Source organism: Rattus rattus, chromosome 1 (genome assembly GCF_011064425.1).
Source record: "Rattus rattus isolate New Zealand chromosome 1, Rrattus_CSIRO_v1, whole genome shotgun sequence".
Classification (NCBI taxonomy): Eukaryota; Metazoa; Chordata; class Mammalia; order Rodentia; family Muridae; genus Rattus; species Rattus rattus.
Window position 1 is genome coordinate 193643734 of NC_046154.1, and position 27371 is coordinate 193671104.

The 27371-nt window shown below is 43.9% G+C and overlaps 1 protein-coding gene across 1 annotated transcript in view; it reads right to left on the reverse strand.

Moving 5' to 3' along the window:
- The window catches only part of Lgr5 (leucine rich repeat containing G protein-coupled receptor 5), a 67226-nt gene that overhangs the window by 16513 nt on the left and 23342 nt on the right, over positions 1-27371 (reverse strand). Inside the window, 6 exon segments of the mRNA XM_032919135.1 lie at positions 2592-2663; positions 3936-4004; positions 6965-7036; positions 9986-10010; positions 10013-10200; positions 26923-26994. Of these exon segments, the coding sequence (XP_032775026.1) occupies positions 2592-2663; positions 3936-4004; positions 6965-7036; positions 9986-10010; positions 10013-10200; positions 26923-26994 (498 nt within the window).

A 27371-nucleotide genomic window follows, 5' to 3' on the forward strand; every position in this document is an offset into this window, starting at 1 on the left:
TATTCTAAATGCTGGCGGTTCAAGAGGAATGATAAAATGTCCTTGCCTAAAGGAGCCTGGCACCAGCCGGAGTCAAACAAGCAGCAGCACATCCTGTCTGACAGAGCAGCTGATCTGTGCAGCAACTTGGATCTGTGGCGTAGAAACAGTTTTTTCATTTGCTAGTGAGAAAGTCGAGGCTCGGATATCCAGGAAGCTCATTATCTCCTAGGTCCTCAATTTAAGCTAAGAGAAAAATGACCTCGTGGCCACAGGCTTTGGGTCACAAGTGGAAAGGCTAATGCAAATTTGACGTCTCATACAACATTTGTTATCTAGCACACCTGAGTGCTTTCCAGGCCACTTCTCACCTCTTCCTTTCCCTTGGGATTAGACAATCATTAAAAGAACTGCAGTGGGGGAGGGGAAACCTGGGTGGCCTGTGATCAAGATACAGGGCATATGTGCAGGGACTTCTCGAAGAATAAGACAGTGAAAAAGAATGGGGATGGAGAGATGGCTCAGTGGTTAAGAGCACGGATTGCTCTTCAATTCCCAGCAACCCCATGGTGGCTCACAACCATCTGTAATAGAATCCGGTGCCCTCTTCTGGTGTGTCTGCAGACAACAACGGCAGTGTACTTACATAAAACAAATAAACCTTTAAAAAAGAATGGGCTTTATGGCTTCAAGGTGGAGTTCTCACCTTTCCTTCATACTACACACACACACACACACACACACACACACACACACAATTACATGTGTACACACGGAAGGTATGAATATATGCTTGCATGTACTGCAGAAGTATCACCACTACCGTAAAAAGGGTCTGGGGTTCTCTGGAGGCCTCTTTCTCATTTGTTAGGGGAAGGGTTAAAAAAATTGATGGAATACCATTGGAAGCACATGTGAAAGACAGAGTTCCAATCATCTTCGTGCAGGGATGGAATCTTTATGTTGTATAAACCTAGCTTAGCTGGGTTACGGCCTCGTTGGCAAGAGCTTTGGGGAAGTAGTTAGGAAGGTGGGTTGTGGAAGACTGTGGATGTCAGGGCAAGGAGCGTGCATCCTGAATGTTTGTTTCATAGCAACAGAGTGGCAAGGAGGATGCTGTTTCAAGCATCTCTGGTGATGGCGGAGACAGGGAGGCCAGCCTCAGAGAAGTAATGGCTAACAGTGGAGGTGGTGAAGTAAGGATCAAAAGAGGGCACTGGGTTGGAGACTGCAGAGGCAGAAATGAAGGCTGGGCCACCAGCTGACAGGGCTTGGAGTGAAACACACACAGAGGTGGCTGTGTTGGAAAGTCGTTGGGTGACAGGAGATGGAAGCTCCTGTGTGAGGAGGATGGAGGGAGGGGAGAAAGTGCATCACTGTGGGCACGCCAGAAGAGTGATTAAACACCAGTCCCGGGCTGAAAGGAAGAGTGGCCAAGCCCAGCAATCCCACTAGTCTCTTAATATGCAAATGCTCTCTAATGAGGCCTAATGTTTATTCAGCAATAGAATGCAAAGCCCTTAGTTTGCCAAAATATTGCCAGCACATTTCAGAGGTGATGAATGATTTTGTTTGCCTGTGTATTAGCTCCCTCCTCCTCCCCAGTTGTCAAGGCTCAATGGACGTTTCAGCTCATTTGTGACAAATGACATATGGTTTCAGAAAGCCTCTCTACCGAGTTAGCCCAGGAAGAATCCCTGGCAAACTGTATCCTTAGGCCAATTTCAATGGCTGCCTTTACTCACCTTCTTGAGATAGATCTCAGGAAGGCCGATATGATCCCCAAACCTACTTTGGATGAGCAACTTCTATATAAAAGACAACCAAGTCACTACACATTTTTATTCTCTTAATGTCGATGCCTAATAAATGTTCTACCTGTGTTAAGTGTGAAACAAAATTATTGGTACTCTGTGATTATAAATCTATTTTCTAATATATGAGTCCTTATATTCTCCTCTCTAGAATGCACGCATCTTTCTAGAATTACGTCGTACTTTTGTTTAGATGAGACTCAAGGCTGGGGCTTGTGAACAAATAGGCAGAGACCACAAAACAGTATTCCTTCCACTAAACACTCATGGCAGCAGTTTAGTCAGAGACAAACTGTCTGCAACGACCCCCTATTTGTATATAATCATTTATATTTCTAGAGTATTTGGGTTGAATTCTTTTCTTTTCTTTCTTTCTTTCTTTCTTTCTTTCTTTCTTTCTTTCTTTTTTTAAAGATTTATTTTATTCATATGAGTACACTGTAGCTGTCTTCAGACACACCAGAAGAGGGCATCAGATCCCATTACAGATGGTTGTGAGCCACCATGTGGTTGCTGGGAATTGAACTCAGGACCTCTGGAAGAGCAGTCAGTGCTCTTACCTGCTGAGCCATCTCTCCAGCCCTTGGATAGAATGAGTAAGTGACCTAGCATTGGGATGTTCTAAGATCAGCTTTATGCATTGGAAAACATAGGTAAGCAAAAGTCCTTGTAAGATGAGCCGTGACGTGTGACTCCTGGAGATGCGCCCGGAGATGGCACATTATATTTAAATGTGCAACATATTTAAAACTGTTATACGGGAGGAAGGCAAGTTAAAAGAGCGCAATGGACACTTACATTGTGATAAGAGAAGGGTTGCCTACGAATGCTCGCTCCGGTATTGACCTGATGTTGTTGCTGTGGAATCCTCTAGAAAGAGAGACAAATATTACAGAAAGTCTTTGTGTGTGTGTGTGTGTGTGTGTGTGTGTGTGTGTGTGTGTGTGTGTGTGTGTGTGTGTTTACTAGCCCTCTTTGCCCTACCATGTAACCATAATCAGTATCTTTAGTAGTAGCCGGAGTACAGGTCACACCTCCCTGCATCACGAACTGTGAGCGTCCTCATTTACGGCAGAGGAGCAAAGGGAATCCCATGCTCCAGTCTTGAAAGAGGGAGAGAGGCTGTGCAAATCCCAACTGCGCTTTATAGAAACAGGATATCACGTTATGAAGGGAAATCGTTTTGTTGATATCCAGTAAAGAACTGTTGCTTAACAGCTTGAGTGGGAGCTATCTTTGGAGAGAGGATTAAGATCACTCCCAGTTTGAAGCTGGAAGAAGGGAAAATTGACGCCGCCGCTGTGAAGTAGAGATTTAGGGCGCCTCTTTAAGAGGAAAAGGATTAGTGGGTCTGTAACAACAAATCAATTCCCCCGGTTGGGGCAAATGTAGTCCGAATGAACGTGAAGCAGATTCAAGACTCTGTGTTTTCTGCGCATGTGTGACAGTTAGGGCTGCCTCCCTCTGTCAATACGCTACGCAGCTGATTGATACAATTGTGATTCTCTGAAGCAGAACCCACAGACTTTTTCCACATAAACAACCTACTCTATCCATCTGCTTTGTGGAAATAAGGTCATATATATGTATATCAGAAGCTATTCGGGTTTTTTTTTCTTTTAGATAAAAGGAAAATCTCATTAAAAACACCCAATGGTCAAGAGTTGGTTTACCTTTAGTGAAATTGTGCTTAAAACATTAAATAAGCTTCACCTAGCATTTAAGAATAATGCATGTAATATCTCTGAAGGCATCTATCCCTACACAGAGGACACATAATTTTACTCGTGTAATTTTATATTTATGCAACTCAAAAATGTCTAGATTCATAGAAATGTTTAACAGATAACTAAATTCTATTATAGTTGTGTTACAATATATATAGCGAATGTCAATGGTACTAGAACATTAGGAAAAAGGTTATATAAATATAAAAATGTATGTTTTTACATACAAATATGGGAGGTCACATATAAATTTTAAAATTCTGGTGACTTTGATTATGGAAATCAGTTAAAACATATCCGAGTGCACTTCACCATTATGTAAACTTAAAAAATTTCAGCTATCGTACATAATAGTAATCATAATAGTAATCATAATAGAATCAAGTTCATTCATCAAGCCTGTCTTAACACTTACAGTTCCTTGAGGTTGGAGAGTGTTTTGATTGCAGTGGGGAATTCGTCGAGGTTATTATAATTTAAATCTCTGGAAATAAGTAAATGGAATGTTCAGTAAAGACATCTATTTACTTTATTTACAAGGCAAGTTGGTGTGCTTTTCCACAACACCCATAGCATCAGTGAAAGCTCTCCCTTCTCTCTCAGGAGAGGGTTTATTGGGGCATGAAATACAACTTATTGTATTGCGTGTGCTTGAAGTGTGTGTGTTGGTGTGTGTATGTGTGAGCATCAAGCTTGCTTGTGGGAGTAAGAAGACACTTCTGGGGAGCTGATTTTTCTCCTTCCTCTGGTGAGTTCCAGGAGAGGAACCCGGTTGAGTTGAGCTGCAAGTCATTTCACCTGCTAAGCTATCTCTGGGGCCCTGGCCACCAACAGTCTGAAACATTTGCGTTCCAATAGTCATGACCCCAAAGAACAGAAATTTCCTGCCAAAAACCAATGGTTTCATTGGGTCATTTAAAACAGGGAGGGACCCGCTGCAGCTTTACGTTCCCAGGAGGAGCGATGCTTGCATGGTGGGCTCTGATCACTTCAGGATGGACCTCTTCACTGGGACCTGGTTCACTGAATTGGCAGCTGCTGTTTGCACTCTTCAGTCCTAAGATACATCCCTGTTCTTGTCCTCCCTTCCCGTCTAGGAAGCAGGACATGAGAACTGCCTTGTTCCTGGCTCATAGGGAGAGCCTGTGTCTCAACCTCGTGAAGTCCAGGACAAGCATGTGTTTGGAAAGGTTTATATGATACACGGGATTCTTAACAAGGATGTGAAGTCTAAAGTTTCCCCAGAGTCACAAAGGACGATCCGTTCAGAAATCTGCTGTTTGTCTTGGTTTGTGAGGCAGAGCCCGGCTATTATCCCTCACGCACAGTGATAAAAGCGCCAGAGAACCTCAGAATCATCCATTTCTCTCTCCGTAATGACACAACTGGCTTTCAACCCCATTACTCACACATGGTTTATGGGCTTACTCTACCTACCTCTTCACATGAAAAGGGACTGCTGTCTGGTCCCTGTGTATGGCGGATTTCCCAAATGACACAGAAAACCCTTTTGGTAAGGCAATCAGATGTGGTTAGATCCTCCTCGGTAGACAAGAATTGCTATTTAATTTTAAGAGAAAGATAATTTGGCTGAGTTTGACATGAATCAAGATTCCTACTTGTCTGGCAGAAGCCATTCTTAAGCTGTTCTGCAGGCAGGAAACTCTTTTCTTTTGTGGACATAAATTTTCTTCCTGTTTGTAAATCTCTCCAGATGGTCTTTTTTTTTTTTTTTTTGATTAAACGATGACTGGACCCTTATAAATTACTTAGCTTTCTAGTCAGCCAAAGGAAGAGGTTGGGAATAACCAATTTACTGATCCTCTGTAGCCCTGGGCAAAGTGGGGCCAGAGAGAAAGATGTACAGATTTTTGTCCTGAAACTTTTTGCTTTATGGTACTTAGAAGCATTTTTCTGTAAGGTTGGTTCTTCACTCAGGACTGGGGACAGGAAAAGCATTTGTGGAAACACCCAGGAAAGCTGATCTTGTTTTTCTTTTTTTTTGTTTGTTGTTTGTTTTTTTGTTTGTTTGTTTGTTTTTCCTCTCCAATTGTTCTGTGGATACCAGTGAGAAACTGTTTCTTAATGAGAGCGACATTGTAACTTTTTCCTACCGGCTGATAGAAACTGCTGTCCTATGCTGTCAAGGTTATGCCTGGATGAGTTCTCCCTTGGAGAAGGGAACAATGACAAGTCATTCTGGAAGGAGAGTTATGGGTCTTCATCTGCTATAAGAAGACCCAGAACAGAGGGTCTCTCAGGAAGCTGGTAGATCCAGAACTAGTTAGAAGCTAAATAGACCATGGGTAAGTGGTTAAAGTCTGTATGCAAATGAACCACGTTCCCAAGGTCATAGAAAACGGTTTTGTGATCACCACAAGGCCTTGAAATATTTAAATACAATAAATGTATTGTATTTCAGTAGTAAAATGGGAAGGGACTTAAGGATATCCATGCAACTACCTTCCTTGCTACCTGCTGCCCTCCCTTATTGCGTGTCGATGGCTCAACAGGGCATTTAAAACCATCTCCTATAGGAGGTCGAGGAGGAGGGAGAGGGGGAGGGGGAGCTTGTGCTCCAGATAGACTGTGATATCCTCTGTTTTGGTTCTGGGATCTAGGATATGATCGGCTGACTGGACTCCTTTTTATCAAAAGTACCGACAAGAGTCTGAGCTATTTTTGTTGTTGTTTGTTGAGATAGGGATCTTCTATGTTGGCCAAGGTGAAGCTCAGACTTCTGGACTCAAGTGACACTCTGCTTTAGCCTTATGACTAGCTCGAGATCACGGGCACGTGTCACTGCATCCAGTGGAACTTTGAACCTCTGCTATAGGCTAAATTTGTTGTCCTGGCAAAGTAACTCAGTGGTACTATCTAAGGCAGGATAGGAATGGCTGCTTAATAGGGTTTTGTAAAACTGATTCAAACAATGTATATATCAGTGATTAAGCACATATTCCATGTGACATAGTCCCTTGGGCTGTTTCAGTATGAATGTCATTCCTGATGAAGGGGCTAGATCCCGGGTGTAAGCTTCCCTTCAGCAGAGGACCCAACTCACACCCAATTCAGCGCTCCTGGCAAGAGGGAGTGCTCCTCAGTGGAGAATACACTCTTCTAAGCAAGCAGTCACGGTTTACTTAGCAGATTGCATTTAACTTTAATTATCCCCACTAATTTGCCACTCTCAAGAGATTAAAGTGGAATTGAAGTTTTATTCTCTCTCTCTCTCTCTCTCTCTCTCTCTCTGTCTCTCTCTCTCTGTGTGTGTGTGTGTGTGTGTGTGTGTGTGTGTGTAAGACAAAACCTCTGTAAATATCTGTTTAAGGCTGAGGCAATTAACCGAGCCAAACATCACGTTTGGCTTTAAGGCTGTTTTGATTCCTTCAGAATATTCATGAAAACACTGGGAAAAGGGAAACAAACAGGAGGTCAACTCACAAAGTCTCCAGGCTGTGGAGCCCATCAAAGCATTTCTTTCCCAGGGAGTGGATTCTATTATTATGGAGATGCCTGGAAGAGAGCATACAGGCAGTCAGGAACAGGCAGTCAGGAACAGTCGCGAAGGTGGATGGGACAGAGGAAAGTTAGAAACTGCAGTTCGGATGTCTAAACCTAAAGACCTGTGAAGGATGCACGGATGGTAAGAAACGAACATTAACTCCTGTGCTGCTTTCAGTGGGCGAGATTCTACGGCATCGTTTACGATAACTACTGTGTGTGGTGATGCGAATAATTCGCCCCTTTCACTGTACCTACAGTGTGGTTTGCTCGGTGCGACTTGGAGACATAGAGTATTCAACAGAGACGCAGAACATCACTGAGGTCACGGGACGGAGGGAGGGCCGCCTGTGGACTCCATTCCCAGGATTGAGCTATAGGTCAGCAAGAAAGGATTTTAGCTACAGGGAACAGTGATCAGCCTTCTTCTGTTGCCCAGGATTGGTAATCTTGACCAACTATTAATGCCTACAATTATCATCTTAGGCTTGGTTGATATGTCACTTATGCCAGAGTCAGTGAGAGCAGCTGTGTATACAACTGAAAAGGAGGCTGACTCCCAAAGAGACTTTAGGGAAAATGGGTTTAAGGGAGGCAGGGTTGAAAAAATTAGTCCAGGAGGCTGGAGAGATGGCTCAGTGGTTAGGAGCTCTGACTGCTCTTCTAGAGGTCCTGAGTTCAATCTCCAGCAACCACATGGTGGGCCACAACCATCTGTAATGGATACAACGCTCTCTTCTGCTGTGTTTGAAGAGAGTGAGAGCGTACTCACATACATAAAATAAATAAAAATTTTTAAAAGACAATTAGTCTAGAGGAAAAAAAAAACTCAGCACAAAACAAAGGCCATAGTCAGCTTCTTCAGGGTCAGCGACATCATATTCATGTAAAGAATCCAGAGTAGAGATTTGTTAATATCCCCTTGAATTTATTATTTTTTTTGCCGGACTTAGATATTTGTTTTAATAAATAAATTTTTGGTTTCAGGTGAGATCTATGTGACATTTATCCAATGTCTTTTAAATGCCAAGGATGAGAGGGAGGATGGAGAGAACCAAAAACAGATGGGTCCACATTCTCATCTGAGTGCCCGGCAGGTAATCAACATCAGCAACGGGCAGGCAGGGAGAGAACAACAGAAGCATCTACGTTCCTCAGGAAGGTTTGTGTCATAAACGGCTGGCCAAGAACTGTAAGTGTAAGGCAGCCAGCTGGTGGTGTTGTACCAGACGGTGGTAGGGCCTATGAGAGGCGGGGCCTAGTGGAAGGAAGCTAGGTCACTGGGCCTTGTCCTTGAAGGAGCTACAGGGTCTCTAGCCCTTCCAGTCTCTATGTTTCCTAGCTGCTATGAGGTGAGCAACCTTGGTGTACGGTGCATGACGCTTCCTGATACTCTGATCCACTACAGGCCCAGAGCAATGAGACCTATAACTGTGGAAGGAAATGGCTGACACTGTAAGCTCAAATACACCTTTCTTCCCTTTAAGTAGCTAATCTTTCCCTCCCTCTCTCCCTCCCTCCCCTCCCTTCCTCCCTCCCCTCCCTCCCTTAAAGGATCTAACTCTGTAGCCCACCCAGCTTGGCTATACCTTCGGCTGACTTTCAAGCTCACTGCAACCTTCTTTCTTGCCTCTCAGCCTTCTAAACCCTAGGATTATATGCGTGAGGCCCCAAGTCCAGTTTTATCTCAAACATTCATCATAGGGACTAACCCATCGGCAGGCAAGGTGATCTTCTAGTCCTTCAGGTCGCAACTGCATCCAGAGATCAGCACTGGGTAAATGTTGGCTGTTCTATTATGCACACGGGTGGTGGAGACGGGAGGATCAGGACTTTAAGGCCATCTTTGACTGCACAGCAAGTTCAAGGCCAGTCTACGTGAAACCTTGCTTCACAAACCCAACCCGAACCGAACTAAAAGTAATCTAGATCTCAAAGAGGAAAACAGCTACTGAAAAGCAGAATTGAAAGTCAACGCTCCCTCTCGTTCTCTCCTTCTCAAAAAAACTTCCCTCCTTTCTTCTTTCTTTTTCTTTTTAATATTTAAAATGAGTACACTGTAGCTGTCTTCAGACACACCAAAGAGGAAAATCTCATTACAGATGGTTGTGAGTCACCATGTGGTTGCTGGGATTTGAACTCAGGACCTCTGGAAGAGCAGTCAGTGCTCTTAACCACTGAGCCATCTCTCCAGCCCCGCCTTTCCTCTTTCTTCCTATTGTCTTCTCTCTTTCTTCTATCACTACTAGGTCTCAAACCCGGTCTCAAACCCGGGCGCTGACACTAGACTGTCTGCCATTGGGATATATCCCCAGGTTAGCAATGATAGGAGTTTTTTTCTTAAACTCCTTGTCAAGGCTGTGAGCATAGTTTACTGTCAAAGTATTCACACTTGTTCAGCTAGCATTTTGTAATACCAGGTTCCACCCCTAGAACTGCAAAAAGTCCTTATTAGTATATAATATTATATTTCAGTAAATTTTTCATTAGCTTTGTGATGATTTCTTTTAAAATGTACAATAGATTCCGCTAAGATGAAGCACGATTTGATCTTTGTATGCCCAGCATTGTTTATCACTAATCGGGAGGTAGTGATTTTTTTAAAGATTTTTTTAAAGAGATTTATTTATTTATATAAGTATATGAGTACACTGTAATTGTCTTCAGACACACCAGAGGACGGCATCAGATCCCATTACAGATGGCTGTGAGCCACCATGTGGTTGCTGGGATTTGAACTCAGGACCTCTGGAAGAGCAGTCAGTGCTCTTAACCGCTGAGCCATCTCTCCAGCCCCATAGATGTTTTTTAAATCATTCACACAATTGGAAAGTGTATGTCATTTAGGAGGGTCTCAGAGTTTTCCTCTCCCTTTAACCCCCCTCCATTCAAGTTTTGAGGTCCACCATTTTAAGGCTAAGATTTCAGAGGGGATTTAGAATGTGGTAGAAAAAAACTTACAGAACCACGAGGCTGGAGAGGTTTCAAAGGCATGGTCTGCTATGTGGTGTATTTTGTTCAGGGCCAAGGTCATGGCTTGCAGGGCTGATAAACTTCTGAAAGCCTGGACAGGGACATCTGTGAGAGCGTTGTCATCTAGCCACAGGTGCCTCAGGGAGTGCAGGCCACTGAAACAGCTGGGTGGCACGTAGCTGATGTGGTTGGCATCCAAGCGCCTGGAACGCCAGAATGGGAAACAGCAAGGCTTAGGCAGAGGACGGACAGACTCAGCTGGAAGACTTTGCATGTACTCATTAGCCAGAGCAAATCAGTCTGGGGAGCTCCAGGCCCCAGGTAAACCGGACCGTTTTTCTCTTCTGGTCAGCCCTCTTCACTCATGGTTACATCCTTAAGACCACCGCCCCCGTTTCCCCGTCCCCCTCCCCTTGAGGTGTTCTGACTCTCTTCCAGGCTCGTGGGTACCATGCTTTCATGCATCGGAAGTGGTCTCTCTGAGGTGTAAAATTGCATCCCCTTCCGACAGTCTAATGTAGACATTCCCTCACCTCGTTCCCACCCCAAGCCAAATGAATGGCTTTGCGATCCCAGACTGTTTGGAGCATAGTCGAAGGCAATCTCCTGGGTTGTTCCTAAGTGCTAGGAAAAGATTGCTTCACGATTTGAAAAGAATCAGTAATTTTGAAAGGCTCTTCCATATGCCCGTGGGAAGAACTTCGAAACTGCTGGCTGCCTGGCCTAGCCTAACCCTTTGCCTTGGGCAGATGTTTGTTTCTCCCACAGTTTAAACGAATAATAAAATTAGCAGCTTCGTGACTCTTGCTTTCTTTTCTCACTTTACGTTTCTTTTATTTCCTTTCTTTCTTTTTTTTTGTTTTTAAATGGGAAACAGTTCTAAAAATAGGGCTGGCTAATAAACTGCTGTAGCCTCTGAGTCTGCAGAGGGAGTGTAGGACATTTATTTATTTTGTCATAAATTCAAGATAAATGGTGGTTGTAATTCAAGTGAGCTAATGTTCCTTGTGGAAATGACAAGTTTGAGATTTTTTTTTTTTTTTTTTTTTTTTTTTTGGTGAGGCATATGAACAACGGAGTCACCGTCAATCAAATATGCTCCTATAGCTGTTACCACTCACGTTTTATAAGACTTTACATTTGCTTGCATTTTGAAAACTAGAATTAAAAATAAAAAAAACTTAAAGGGCTGCATTTTATGCAGCTCGTGTATTAGGATTAGAAAGTCGTGAGAGGATGGATTTAAAAAAAATGTTTTCGAAGCTTTTAAGACTAAACAGATGCAGGAAGCACACGAGAATCACGGAACAACCTGGTGCAAACCAAACGTCAACAGTTTAGACAGAGAAAGCCCTCTGTGGGAGACAGCTAATCTCTCTGGAAAGCGGGTTCCTCACGTTTGGCCACATACATCATTCTAGTCATCCCCCAGTTCCTACTTCTATCCCATCAACGGGACAGGTGACCTCCGATGGGCCCTGAGCCAAGCTACAGTAATAGTTCAGGTAAGGTCACTTGGAACAAATGTTATGGTTTGTCGTCTTTGCCAATACCTATGCGTGTTTCCGGCAGAGCAGCCATGATTGTAGGAGCTGAGACAGGGTCTCCTGACACGGCAGGGTTCAGTCAACAAATGAGCTGTAAGTGCTTGGGGGAAATCCATCATAGCCTCAGCCCCTTTCTTCAGCAATCTGCCCGTGCTAGGGTACAGTACAACTTCATCAGGGGCGAGGAGGCAATTGATTTCATTTGGCTAGAAGTTCATATTTAACCTGGGAGTAACCACTGCCTGAACTGTAGCTTCTCAGTTGTACCTCACCAAACTTCATGGGCCTCTGATGCACACGGCACGCCCAGGTCTGTCTTTCTATCCTAGTTGCTTAGGGTGTCGACACTGCAAATCGCTCCTAAAAAGCCTTGCAAACGACAAACCTCAAAGTTCGGTGCAATGTTGGGGAACTCTACAAACAGATCCGTCAGCATGGAATCATGGGCTTTCTCTTGATATTTTAAGTTGTGACCAGCAAGGAATGACCTGACACCAGTCTCCTAGGTGACAACATCCATTCTTTGGGCCAGGCTCCTCTAGGGACCATACCCTTCCCCCCAACCCCCTCAGATGAAAGATTAAAATCTGGCCATACTAGTAAACAAATTTCTGTCTGAAATGAGTAGTTAGGAAACTCCCTATAAAAGAGTGTCACGGGCATGGGTATGGATAAGGTCCCCTCAATGCATGGATGAAAATGTCATGATAAAACCCATTACTTTATAAATTAATATACACCAGTAAAATATAAGGAATCTCTAGTGCTCTTAAAGGCAAAGTCTGCCTGAGTCTGAAACTTAAAGGCACTGTAGTTAGGAAATCAACAAATAAAAACCTATGTATTTACAAATATAAAACGTGTGATGTTTTATTACATGTATATAATGTAAAGTGAGTAAATAAATCCTGCTAACATGTTTATTTCTTTTCATACATGCTTTTCGTGGGGTGCGAGTTTAAGGTGCACTCTCCTAGTAAATTTCAAGCATTCATCGTTATTAATTGTAGTCATAGTACTACATGGATCAGAACTATAATGCAATACAATAGATCACCATAACTTATGCATGCTAAGGATTGGTGTCTTTCAGCTGGTCTTCCCCAGTTCCTGCCATCAACCCCCAGAGCCCTGACAACCGTCATGCTGCTCCATTCTCCAACATCTGATTTAATTTTAAACGCTCCCAAGGCTAAATCGGAGTATGGAATTGATTATCTACTCACTTTACAGGTGATCCTTACATAGCAAGGTTAAGCCAGGCAGGGCATGAGTTTACCTACTTAGTCAGCAGAGGGGTCATACTGTGCCAGTCGGCCTTTTCAGGTAAGTGGACATTTTTAATTTACATGCCCGGAAAATGTGACATTTGAGCAGAGAAATAGAAGGCTTCTGTACAGTGCAAGAAAGAAAGTCTACACACCGGGGCTGGGGAGATATGTCGGTGATTAAGACTCTTGCCGTGAGATCATGAGGACCAGAGTTCACATCTCAGCGTCCATCTAATCATGTGCTCATCCTGCGAAGACCTGGCCTCTGACTTCTGCTCCAAAATATCCAAAGCTCCCATCTGACTTCCTCTGTGTGCACAGTGGCGCACGCACCTGCAGACATGTGCACCTTTACTCATGGGGACAGTCAGTTCTCTATTTATGTCCTGTGGATTCTGGTGATCAGATGGGTGGGTCATCAGGCTTGGCAGCAAGCGCCTTTTTCCTCTGAGCCATATCATTGGCCCCTTCTTTTCAGACTTTAGTAATAATATTGATCTATCTGCTTATGTATATCTATATCTATATGACATACATACAAATGATAAGGTCATGTTTTGTTAATAATATCACTGAATACAGCATCTTCATTTCAGAGGCATAGGACAAGTGTTGATGTGTAACTGATGGCACATTCTCAAAGAAAGTTCTAGCAATGATTTGATGCACCCATCAAAATGTATAAGGGGTAGCACGGAACCCATATTCGGCATAGCAAAGTGAGCTATTCAAAAAACAGGAGAAATGTCCTTGCTTCCAGCTCAGATAAAAGATTCCTTATTACAGTCTTGACATACAGTCTGAAAGGCTGTGGTATGGGAAGTGGCATCTACTTAATGCTCCATATATGTCATTGCTTCCGATGAGATTGTAGATTTTACACCACTTATTTAAAAATTTTAAATGTGTGTGTGTGTGTGAGAGAGAGAGAGAGAGAGAGAGAGAGAGAGTGTGTGTGTGTCTGTGTGTGAGAGAGGGAGAGCAAGTGTGTGTGTAAGAGAGTATGTATCATCTGTGTGCGAGAATGTGTGTGTGTCTGTGTGTGTGAGAGTGAGAGCGAGAGTGAGTGTGTATGTATGTGTATGAGAGTGTGTATGTATGAGTGAGAGTGAGAGCGAGTTTGTGTGTCTCTGTGTGTGAGAGAGTATGTGTCTGTTTGTGAGTGTGTGTATGTATGTGTGTGTGAGAGTGTGTGAGTGTCTGTGTATGAGAGAGAATGTGTGTGTGTGAGTGTGAGAAAGTGAGAGCAAGTGTGTACATGAGTGAGAGAGAGAGAGCAAGAACGAGTGTGTCTGTGTCTGTGAGAATGTATGTGAGTGAGAGAGAGCGAGAGTGAATGTGTGTGTCTGTGTGTGTATGTGAGAGAGTGTTTGTGTGTCTGTGTGTGTGAGAGAGGTATGTGTGTGTGTGTATGTGTAAGAGTGAGAGAGAGCAAGTGTGTGAGTTTGTGTATGTGTGTGTGTGTGAGAAAGAGAGTGTGTGTATCTGTGTGTGAGTGTGTGTTTGTGTGTGTGTGTGTGTGTGTGTGTGTGTGTGTGTATGAATGCCATATGTGTGTGAGTGCAAAGGGCAGCCAGAAAGCAACTTTGGCTTCCATGGAGCTGAAGCTGCAGGCAATTGTGAGCCGCTTTACATGGTGATTTGAACTCAAGACCACTGGAATGGGCACACGCTCTTAAACTGCTGACTCATCTCCCATGTCTTTCATCATTGACAACAATGGCCACATGGGAAATGGGAAAGCATACCGAATTAGAAGAGTAAGCAAAGCTAAGCTAAGAGCCAGGATATAGTTCAGTGGTAGGGTGCTTGCCTTGCTTGCCTATGACCCTGAGTTCCACTGCTAACATCACAAAAAACAACTAGCCAACCAATGGACCAACCAACCAAACAAACAAACCAAAAAAATAATAACCAAACAACCAACTAGCCAGCCAGCTAACAACTACCAAGTGATCAACTACAACAGTCCACCAACAAGCAAGTCACCAACAAATTTAAGTCAAGATCCTGTCCCTTATCAATTCTGAAATCTTGGAACGTATTGATTTATATGTCTTTGGATAAGTTTTCACTGATACAGCAGAATCTCAATATGTCACAGAATTACTATGAGAATTAAATGGAACTGTTTTGGAAGCCAGTAAGTGTAGATATCTGAGGGTGGTCTTTAGACTTGTGAACAGTGTCATCTTTCTCCCTGTAGAAGTCCATTTTCTTGCAATTCCTCAATCCGCTGTGATTCCACATCTCTCTCCAGGCGAACACCAAGCTTTTGTCCCATGGATGAACAGAACTGGAGATTCTTACTCCTCACACATCCCTTGGTATGGCCTTTGGTAGTTATGCTCTGTGCGTTGTTGTCTATTACAGAAAGCCTTCCAATGAGATTCTGCTGTTTAAGCAAGGCAGCCCAATGGGCAGTCTCTTGTGGATATGTGTTGCCTTCCCTTATTCCTACATGGTCAAGACCACCCAGTTCACCCTCGAGAACGTTGAGTCTGGATAGCTTAGCTTTCAGAAGACGTCTGGACCATCTGCTTATGAGAAACACGCCATCCTCTCTAAGAAATCTTCAAGGTCATATACAAACATTTCTTTAGACTGACCAGACCTGGACATGTGGAAGTATTGTAGAATGTCCACTCTGATAGCAATGTGGTAGAGGAACCAATAGAAGAAAACATGGAGGTAATTGTAGTCGACCTCTTGAGAGAGCTGAGTGGCTGGAAGAGACGTGGAAAGGGAGAGGAAGGGCTTGATCTCGGGGTGCTGCTAAGTCACTGTCGCTAGAAAGGGAAGCAACAAAGCTGTGGCGAGTCAGCTTTCTGGTCTGGAGGACTGGGCTGATAGAGATCATGTGAGAGCAAGAAGGAACGCCACTCTACGTAAAATGAAAACAGAGTGGAATTACACACACGTTGACCGCAATGCTGCAATAGCTTGTGTTATACGGAGCAAAGCTACAAAACACCAAGCAAAATGTTAGCCCTTTCTTACCAGGAATGATAAGAACACTCCCCGCCCCCCTTGGGTGAAGTTTTAATCATAATGCTTTGATGCATAAGGCATTAACTGCAAGTTTCCTCTCAAGGGAAACATTTCGTGAATCTGTTCTATTCTCCGGAAAGGAGCTCTTGCTTTACAAGCAGCCTTGTTGTAGGGATTAGAGGTGCTGTGAGATCACTGCTGCTGTTACTCTTGAAAATGGTTCTTTATCTATCTTCTATATGACACCTTGCCAACATATCCCATAAGCTTCTATCTTTGTTTGAGAATGTCTTTGATGAGCCATTAACTACAAGGAAGAAAGCGTTAGTCACAAGATAAGCCATTGATCTTGGCTAATTCCGTACCAAGATGACCATAATAGTGTCAATTATTAACATAGATGGCTGAGAGGAAAGAAGGGCCCAAGTGTGACGACGGCTGCAGCTGTACTGTGCAGCTTGTGGGGACCCGATAATAAACAGAATTACGGAACATGGCATTTTCATGACCGGCTTTTCACAGAATAGCATTTTTCTTTCCTCATAAAATTTAAAGATATGACCTGCCACTCTTGTACAGTAGAAACATTAAAAAAAAAACTGTGAGAGCATTTTGAGGAAAGCATGAATAGTTCGGGAGCCACAATGTTCTGTCTGGGTCACTGGTAAACTCTGACAAGTGAAGGCGTTCTTGATGATCACTTTACCTGTCTAGTAAAATGAAAGCTACCGAATGTAAATTCATTTTCAAATGTAGTTCAACAAAACGCACAAGTTCTGTGTTATGGTTGTTTTATTGTTTTGACCCTTCTGTCCTGAAATCATTGGATGATCGCCATTGAATTTAACCATTGATTTAACACAAGGTCATTATCCTGGTGTCATCAGGATGGATGGTCGTCTGTATAAATAGAGCAATACATAATGAAATACATTCTTTATAATATTGGAATCATTTTCACCGTTGCTGTTCCTTTTATTAAGTGGATTGGCCATAATGTCAGGGCTCCATCTTTTAATACATTTCCCATATTGATGAGACACCCAGGTCTTATGAAGACAGGTGTGGGGTTCACAGAAAGGCTGCAATGGGAAGTAGATGCATGGGAATATAGATGGGAAGTTTCTGCTTCTGTCTTCCCTTCCCCACCTAATTCACTTGTCAAACTGGTGCGGCCCCTCTGAAGGAGAACCATTGCTTCAGACATGTCTGAAACGGTGATGATCCCTTTTTCCCTCTCTCTTGTTGAAAAGAGTCTGCAGGTTCCTGGAAATGCCGTAATTAATTCTTGTCCATTGCCTTGGGAGCTGGATAAAAAGTACCTGGAGTCTCTAAGCCTCTATTTCTCCGGCATCTGGGCCAGCATTGCTGAAGATAGAGCTTAAGCTTCCCACGTGGTGAGAGGTAGGGGCTCTGTCACCGAGCTGTGCCCCAACCCCGATGAAGAGGAGATTTCGGGTGCACAGTTCATTACGTTGATCCTTTTTTGCTTGTTTGTTTCAGAGATCAACGCTGCTGTGTGTTTTGTGACAAGGAGACAGCTACAACAAAAATAACGAGGGCAGTCACGTCTTCAGTTTCATTTCTCTCCACAGGAAACAAAGACTCTTTTTTTGTGCCAGGGACCCATTAGTCTCCCAGGTACCAACCACCAGGATTTGAAACCTTGAGTCTGGTTTTGGACCTGCCACTGCCTTTCAGCCATTCCTCAGTAAGTTCTGTCTGTTTATCGTCATCTCTGGGTTGACTCCCGGGCTAAGTCTTATTGTTTCACACCTGCATTGCAGTCATGGCTTCTGAGTTGGCCCCTTTTGCCTTTGATCTCTTATCTTTTCAATTAATCCTGCAGACTGCTGCCAGATTAATCTCTCTGAAATTGGCCTTTATATCATTCCCTTGGTAGGAATCTAGGGTTCTTCCAAATTGCCATTCCTTTCGAATCTAACCCCCGCCTCCGTTCTGACATTCAAGGCCCACTATCTACCGTATCTGTTTGAACCTTTCTCTTATTCCTCTGATCTAGTTAAATGGTTTTTTTTTCTATCTCTTTCCCACAGTAATTCTAGGATTTGTGTTCATGACCATCTCCTGTGTTTAGAAGGGTCTCCATGCCTATCCCAATTTTAACATTCTTCCGATCGGCAGGCTTTTCCTCCATCCCTACTCTTGAAGTGCCGAGTCCTGAACTAACAGAGCAGGGAAACCTGATAAATAGGTCAATCCCACCACCTCTGTAGAAACCATTGACTCAACTAAATCCAGGGAAGATGTGTGGGGAAAGCTGTACATAGAGTAGGACCTGCAGCTTAGAGCCAAAGTAGGGAACCCAGAGCAGCTGTCTATGATACAACTTAGAGTCTGGGCCTTCAGTTCGTTTTAATAAAGAATACCAGAAGGCTGTCTTTGTGTCTCCTGGTTATAACCTTTTTGAGACATTTCAAAAAACAGTAGTAAGTCAGGTTCTTATCATGAAGTGTTCAGGGAAGAGAGGTGCACGGTAGGAGATAGGCTTTGTGGCTCCGGAATTCAAACTACCTGTCATGTCTATTTAGTTCTTTCTCCTAAAGCACAAGGCAGGAATCCTGATCTGTCCCCTTTCCTCATCCTACAGGGGAACTCACCCCAGTCACTGCCCCATCAGCAAACTGTCAGAGAACCTAGACATCAAGAGATCACTGAAGATACTTCTCCTCTTTGCTTCCTCTCCCGTTTCTTCCTCTTCTTCTTTCTCCTCCTCCTCTCTTGAGAAGGGTCTCACTATGTGGTCTTGGCTATTTTGGAACTCACTATGTAGACCAGACTGGCCTCAATCTCACAGAGATTTGCCTCCTGGGTGCTGGTAGTAAAGGTCTAGGCCACCACGCCTGGCTTCTTCGTTCTTTGAAGTTTTGGGAACTTCATCCTCTAGGTGTTTCTCAAATCCATCTTGCTTTTTTGATCTCCAGCATCTATTCTGATAAAGGTTTCCTTTCTCCAGTCTGACTTCTTCAATAATGCAGATCTGATCAGATTCCTCCCTTCTTAAGACCTCCCTGTGGCGTTCCATCTTGCAATATGCCTGATATTTACTTATCCTTCCTGTGCCCCACTACACTTTCATAGAGTCTGGCCCTAACATGACTTTTATTATATATAAGTAAGTACACTATCGCTGTCTTCAGACGCACCAGAAGAGGGCATCAGACCCCATTACAGATGGTTGTGAGCCACCATGTGGTTGCTGGGAATTGAACTCAGGACCTCTGGAAGAGCAGTCAGTGCTCTTAACCACTGAGCCATCTCTCCAGCCTCCACTAATATGACTTTTTAAACATTGTCCTGATACTTATCTCTTCCTCAGGGATGCCTTCAGCCTGTTGTAGAAATTTTTAAACTCCGCCTGGGGTTTCTACCCGACTTTGATCCTTCAGTTCCTGGATAAAAGGCACGCACAACCTTTATATTTACAATAAGCCTTAAACACAAGAGCTGGACAGATACCTACCCTCTATGCCATTAGAATCTACTTTCCTATCCATAACTCCACGTTATTACTTACTATGTTTTATTTGGGGTGCTCTGAACTGCAGTTCGCCAGCCTACAGGGACATGTTTTCAAGACTCACCTAACCCATGGTGGTTTGTAGCTGCTTGTATTCTTATGTTAATTTGTGTCCCCTAAACTGCTGTGAGTGTCTGCACATAAGACACTCAGAGACCCTGTACCCAGCTGGTTCTCATTGGTAAATAAAGATGCTGACAGCCAATAGCTGGGCAGGGGAAACAGAGGCGGGTTTTAGAATTCTTGGACTAGGGACCTCCAAGAGAGAGGAGAGGGGGGAAGGAGTTCCGCCATACCCGGGAGAAGGAAAGGAACGACGCCATGCCTGGGAAGGTGCGCGACACACCATGTAGGAGGCAGGGGACAGCGGCCCCAAAAGGGCTGCCTGACTGGGTCCAGTGCAGCAAAGACGGAAAATAGATTTTAGTAAGTAATGACTTGGGAATATAGGAGGGAGGTGGATTAGCCACGTGGAGGTTAGGAAGTGGCCCAGCCATTGAGCTGTTTTAGACAGATCAAACCATAAAGGCTGGGGGTGTGTGTGTCTTTCATTCAGGAAACCAGAACATTGGCGTGTGTAATGAGGAGTGCTGCAGTTGCCAGGATCAATTTGCGTTCATAATTGCGTATATCAGCAGTGGCTTCTTGTCTCTCTCCTTTCACCTTCTTCTTCCGGTTCTCCTCTGACCACAAGCCCCCAAATCCTAAGCCCCGCCTGTGTCTCTTCTGCCCAGTTATTGGCTGTTGACATTTTTATTTACCAATCAGAAGTAACTTAGGGGCAGGGTCCCATAGCATCACGGGCAGTCTCCAGGTCTTCCCCACACCCCCCAACACTTGCGCTTAGCATTCCAGTGGAGAGCAAGACTAAACCTCAACACAGCTGCTGATTTGTTCTGTTTCTTGATAGTATAGGTTTTCTCCACCCTCCCAGCAAGCTGTTGGACTATGTAGTCCTTGCTATCAGGAACTTACTTTTCTAGCTTTTGTCTACATGACTCCTACCCTGACAAGGGAGGCAAGTTTCTCGCACATAGTCTTCTCATCTGGAGAGAAGTGATTGCTCCGTCATAGGCACGAGGGATCAGATAACCAAATGCCAGAGAAACCCTAACAAGGGCTGGCAGGCTCGTATTTTAATAGTATCCCTTTTTCTTCTTCAACCCACTTATTCCCCTCTGGCAGCATCACAACTTCCACTGCTTTGTGTGAAGGTTCATGGTCACGTCTCTGCCCTGTGTGTGTTTCTAGCCAGCCTAATGCTTCTCTCTGACCAGTGACCCTTTCCTGTAGGTAGGGAGGTATGGAACAAGGGGAGTGAAATGGACAGATTTTGGGGTTCTGGCAGACTAGAGTTCTCTCAAACACATCTCCATCTTGAGTTTTTCCCCCCAAAGCTGTTAAACCGTGGAAAGGTCAATAGTCTGATAGTTTTGCTTTCTCCTCACAAAGAAAGGGTAATAATGCTAGTACCTAACCCGTGAGGATGGGGACAACATTGCCTTCTTTCATCACCATGGTGACAAGTCTCTTCGCTTTCCCTATTTTCTCCCGCTATTTTTTTTCATTTTTTATTGGATAGTTTATGTATTTACATTTCAAATATTAATCTCCTTTTGGGAGATCTCATTCCCTCTCCCCTTGCTTCTATGAAGATGCTCCCCCTCCCACCCACCCACTCCCATCTCAACACCCTGAAATTTTCCTACACTGGGGGGGGTGGGATCGAGCTTTGGCAAGACCAAGGGCTTTTCTTCCTATTAATGTCAGACAAAGCCATCCTCTGCTACATATGCAGTTGGAGCCATGGGTCTGTCCGTGTGTACTTTTAGGTCGATGGTTTAGTCCCTGGGAGCTCTGGGCAGTCTGGTTGGTTGATATTGTTGTTCTTCCTATGGAGTTGCAAACCCCTTCAGCTCCTTCAGTCCTTTCTCTAACTCCTTCATTGGGGTCCCCATGCTCAGTCCGATAGTTAGCTGCAAGCATCCTCACCTATATCAGGCTCTGGCAGAGCCTCTCAGGAGACATCCACATCAGGCTTCTATTTCACCACATAGCCCATCTATCTGGAAACAGGTCTCTCTGACTCACAGCTCACTTTCCAAAACTGTTACTCAGTTAACTTTCCCAAAGAGTCCGCTCTGCTTTAAAAGGCTTATTTGACTTCTGATTTCCTAACGCCCATGTTTCCTAACATCCTTACCTTTCTGGTGGGACTGCTGTTAAAGGACTCCCACAGCCCTGCAGATGGCCTGGCCCAGGAACCTCTCCTTTTTTAAAATAAACAATTCATGTTAGTCCCTATCCATGACTATGCTCCCATGTTAGCTTCTCTTCTTGCAAATATTATGTAGGAAGAGCTTTTCCTCTGAAAACCGCTTCCTCTTCATGTTCAAACTGAGGGGAGCAGAGAAAAATAACCCCTTTTTCTTTCTTGTGGGGATTCACTGGATGCTGATTTGCATTTGCTTTCATGAAATGAACCTCGAGTCCAACAGAGTCTCCAGCCTCTAGAGCTTCCCTTCCGAGTCCACCTCTATCCTGTATGTTGACATCTTTCGGGTGGGGGATAGAAACAGTTTATTTTTTTGTTGTTGTTGTGTGAGCTCATGATTTCTTTAACTATTTTAATGGAAGGAATAATATCACTGTTACTAAAGCCACTTTATTTTTAGCCCCTTTGATTCTATAACATTACGCTCTAGGTTTTCTTGTATTCTTTTCGTCTGGTCACACTTCCTTGTCTTTTGTTACTTCCTTCCCGTTCTATATCCAGGCTCTGAAACTCAATAGGCTTCTAAGTGTCAATGGGGGAACATGCTGCTGTCCCAGGCTCGCCCTAACTTGGCTCAGAACTGTGCCCCGCCTCTTCCTCCTCCCTGGCTCATCTAGGATATTGTCTCTTTTAAAAACAACTATAAGCAGAAACAAGTTATGAAGAGTCTGGATGAAGTCACTGATGGATGTTTTACATGGCCCTGGGGTGTAAATTGTAACCCTGGATTTGATCCCTGTAGTCAGGTCATGCTTCAGATGGGAAGGGTACATTCTGCTTGGGTTTTACATAGACTCTTACACCCTGCAGGTGAACCTTAGCTAATTAGAAACTAGAGACAATAAAAAAGATATGCTTGATTCTTCTTTCATTTTCGATTTAGCAACTTATCATCTCTGTGATGCACATTTTACAAAATTAGCTTTGCTAATGAGGATTTGGAATTAAAACCTGGGTTTCAAATAGTCCCTTGACTACTTGGACAAATATGAAGGAATAATTTTCCTTGGCCAGCTTAAACTTCATGTGTAGCTTTGAGATATTTGAAATCCGTTTACTGGCTGTCACAAATGAGGCAGTCTTTACCCGTAGATTGATTTCTTAACTACTAGTAAAGGTGGAGGCACGGGAGGGCTAGGCTTTGAGTTATCATCCGATGCCTGTAACTAAACCCTGGCCCTCAGACGTCTACAATGCCAAAAGTTTCCGAGTGAACTACAACTCACTATGAATTCTGATTACATTTCTATTCCCTTCCAAAAATACGGAAAGGAAATTAAGTTACATTTGATTGCATTACAGAAGTCCACTCGGTGTCTGGGCAGTCGCTGCCACGTCAGAAGTCAATGCACACATCACCCAGGAGTGTGCTCTGTGCCGCTGGCCTCTGACCCTTTCCCTTCAGCCGAGCAGTTTGTAAGCATCAGGAGACAGTTAAAAGAACACAAATGTACCTATGTCATTTCGTTAGGAACAAACCAGGTTTTGTTTATGGGGAACAAGTGGAGAATTAGAACCCTTGAAACTTGAGAACAATCTGTCTCGTCCTCACAATAACATTACCAGTTGCAGTAGATCAAGTTCTTAAGCTTCCTCCGAGAAGCCAAGTATAGGTGAGTGGAACCAAGACTACGAATGGTGGGTTTTGCTGCTTCTCAACCTTTTTCGGGTGTGTTGATCATTTGCTAGGGTAGTAGAACCCTGGACACTTTAATTCCAAGCGTATTTTGTATACGAATCCTCTAGAGTTTTGCTAAAATAAAAATTCTCATTAAATAACACTGACTTGGGCCCGAAGGCTCTCTGAAATGAAGGTGGTGCTGACGTGACTGTTCTAGGTATCACATTTGAAAATCTGGGCAGTATGGCATGTGACATTTCAACTTCATTTGCCCAAGGCAGTCAGTAGAGTGAGCGGGCAGAGAGGGGAACTGTCTCCAATTAAACACGAGGCAATGCTTTACTTTCATATCGTACCTCTATCATTAGCTTCATTGGACTACAAAGTATGGATTTTGTGACTTTTGTTTTCAGGCTTGAAAAGAATTCAGAAAGGTTTTCATATCACCCAAGGGGATAAATACCACCTGCAGAACACGCAATTTCCAAGCTTTTACTTTAAGAAATACTTATATATACAAGAAGGCTATTAGGAAACACCAATGCACGGAACCTGCCCCAGGGCTGTGGTTTGAGCGGGGGAGGGGGGGAGAATGTCGGGCAGAGGCTCTTGGGTTTAAACACGGGGTCCTTAGATGATGGCACTGTTTGGGAAGGTTGTGGAACCTTTAGGAGGTGGAGTTTTGCAGGAAGAAGTGGGTTACTGGGGTTGGGGCTTGGAGATTTTATACCAACAGGAAGCTCCACTTCCTGTTTTCTCTTTGCTTCCCATTATGAAAGCAATGTGATCAGATGCCTCCCATTCATGTCACCATGTCCTCTCTGCCACAGTGGACTGTTTTTAGATTCCCTCAAACTGTAAGCCAAAGTAAACCCCCCCCACACACACACACATCTACCCGCCCCAGGTTGCTTCTTGACAGGCATTAATCACAGCAATACTCAGAGATTCTAGTTTGCATTGTTCTGGGGTGTAGCTAGGTGCCAGGACTCTCTGGACAATAATTTATCACGAGCATTGAAAAGCCTCTCTGGTGGGGAGACACGTGCAATGAATGCAATGTCCAGAGGACTGCCTCTTAATATAAAACACAAAGAAAATCAACCTTTCTTCCTTCCTTCCTTCCTTCCTTCTTTCTCTTTCTTTCTTTCTTTCTTTCTTTCTTTCTTTCTTTCTTTCTTTCTTTCTTTCTTTCTTTCTTCCTTCCTTCCTTCCTTCCTTCCTTCCTTTCTTTCTCCCTCACAACCTGTGTGTGTGTGTGTGTGTGTGTGTGTGTGTGTGTGTGTGTTTGGGTTTGGTTGGGTTAATTGAAGAGAGTAGAATAATCAGAACCACCATATATTAACAGGGCCAAGTGATAATAATCTAAGTGTTGACTCAGGTCCAAGAAGAGGCTATGACTTGGTAGGGAGACTTCCTAGTGTTGGCACAGCAGAGAAGATGGACTCTTACCCCCCAACCCCTGCTCTTACTGATAGTGAAGCAGCACAAAGTGGATGTCCTTGCATCCCAGATGAACAGCCTGGATTCAGAACGGAAACAGATAAGAAATGGGACGACCACAAGGCCTTTCCATTTTGGAGCTGCTTGATAGAAGTATGAGAAAGGCTATTTACCACATTAAGCACAAGATAACAACACAACTTGAATGGAGTTTGCTGTTCCCAAGACCTCCAAGCCAGGGCAGGGGGCACCGTCATTCGATGCCGTGTGGTCTGGGGAGTTGGTGGTTAAGTTGTGCTTGCGAATCTTTTGTGAGCGAATCCTATCTGTTGCACCAAAGCAGTACAAACCATTACCAGTGACAAAAAAGAAGCACACCAGCATACACACACTGCCCCTGCCTCACAGCTCCAACTGACTGAGCTCTGAGCAAAAGGGACCTGGTGACCATTTGTCACATAACCCAGCTGACACAAAGCAGTGTGCCCCAAGGGCTGAGAACCTGTCTAGACACTTCGCTTCGGATGTGATGTCATCCTGGAACGTTAACCCTTGGCTTCTTCCACAGGGAACGTGTACTTATGTGTTTATAAGGTTTCAGAAAGAAATTCCTTTTGTGAACCAGAAACTGGGAGACACCTGGTGAACAGTAAATATCTAGCCCGGTCAGAAACAGAATCTGAACACCTTTATCAGAGAGCACCGCCCAGCCGAAGTGAAGAAAAGGGTCATGGTTTTCTCTTTCTCAAAGAGTTCCCTTCTGTTTGTGATCTTTCAGCCAATGGGGGATTTCAGTTACAAGCTCTTATCCCAGTATCTACTGCCTGCCTTGCAGCTGTTTAAAGTCCCTATTGGGCAGTGTCAGTGTCTCAATTTCCATTCAGCCACCAGATCCCCACCCCCCTCACAGCCCTACTGGAGGCAGTTGGCTTCCCTCTGCCTGTGTCCTTCAGGTAAAGCTAGCTCCACAAAAGAAGAGTGACACCGTCCTGTCACTGAGGAGTGGCTGGAAATGCAACAGCCCCATCCCCAGCCACAAAGAGTCCCTTGTGCGCTTGTTTATCTATAGGCTGCCGAAAACCTGGGAAGTCACTTTGACCAGAATAAAAAGCATGAACCGACCCCAAGCCCAGATTTTCTTTCATTAAAAAGGAAGATCAAAGGATGAAGGTCTCATCTTCAGATCTCACACCCCCTTCTCTTGTTACCACCGTAGAAAAGCATCAAGCAAGCCGTATGTAATTATTAACTGATGGATTCCTCACGGAGGAGATTTTTTTTCTTTTTTCCGGCTAGAGTCTGCAGTACTCACTCACTCTGTTCGTGCCTTTATCTCCCTCATCAGTCAGGACCAGAAGGCAGCACTTTGTTTGACAGATGAGGACCTCCAGTGTAAGTATAATTAGGGAGCACCTGACACACATGTGTATCAGAAATCATGCAACGGATTGGAATCATTCCTACATTCTGATGAGAAGATGGTTTACTAACACAACAGTTGTGGCAGAGACTTGCCAAGTCGTGATTGAGTACAATTACTTCCAACCCAAGTTCCCAAACATCTAGCTGGTATGAATGCTCCTCATGGGAGGGGGGATTACTTATTTGTTTATGTGGGTGCAGGGATGGAAATCTCTGAGGGAAAGGTGTGCTCCGAGCAAAAGACTTCCACACCGCTGTAGTGCGTGTATGTGTGTGTGTTGGTGTGTGTCTGTGTGAGGTCTAGGAGTCTATGTATATGAGCCCTGTGGGACCTGTTTGTGATTATCTATGTGTGCAGTGATGGGCAGCTCGTGGTTTGTGCAGTAGCTATGCGTCAGGACACATGGTAGCTCTTCATTTCCGAATTTGAGGGTCCTTGATGGATAACACAGAGTTTAAAGCCCTTGTATTTATTTTGCCAAGTAAAGTCGGATTACAAAGAAGCTCAGACAGTTTAAAGATAAAACAAATTAAAGAAGCCAAAGTATCAGGTTGTCCATTCCAATTTTCTAGGTAAAAGGTAAGCATCATTTTTTTTTTCATTAGAATTTAGAAAAAAAAATATTAATGGGCACGTGGACAGGAATGTTTGCTCCTGAAACACCAACACATAGGAGGCTTTTGGCTGAGGATGTAATTAAATATCTGCCTGGAACCCCCAAGCTCTAGGGCTAAGACTTCAGGTCCGTGGATCAAACAGGACGTTTCCCTTCTCAGATCGAGATTCATGATTTGTGGCTACGGCTGTACTTACAGGGACTGAAGGCTTCTCAGGTTCTGTAGCGCTTCCTCCGGAACCTGTCTCAGCTGGTTATTCTGCAGCATGCTGTCCATGAAAACAACAACAAAAGAAAGACGGTAAAGAAAATGAACAATCGCTTGTCCCTAACAGGGCAGCAGTAGATGCTGTCCCAGGTGCCTCAAGAACATCAGAGCATCACTCATGCCAGGTATGGGGGCAAATAATAAATAAATAAATCCCACAAAACTGCCAGCTATCAGTTAAGCCCTCCTCTCTTGTCCAGTTACCTTCAGATGACAGAACAAGGGCAGGTTATCCTTGAGTCCTCAGTGAGTTAATTAGGAAATTCTGTCTTTGTTCAAGATGCTTGAGTGGGAGACTAAGTGGTTAAAGGGTTTCTAGTACTGCAGAGTACAGTTAAGACAGAAAACTCTCAGTAAGTGATTGTTGATTTCTTTCAC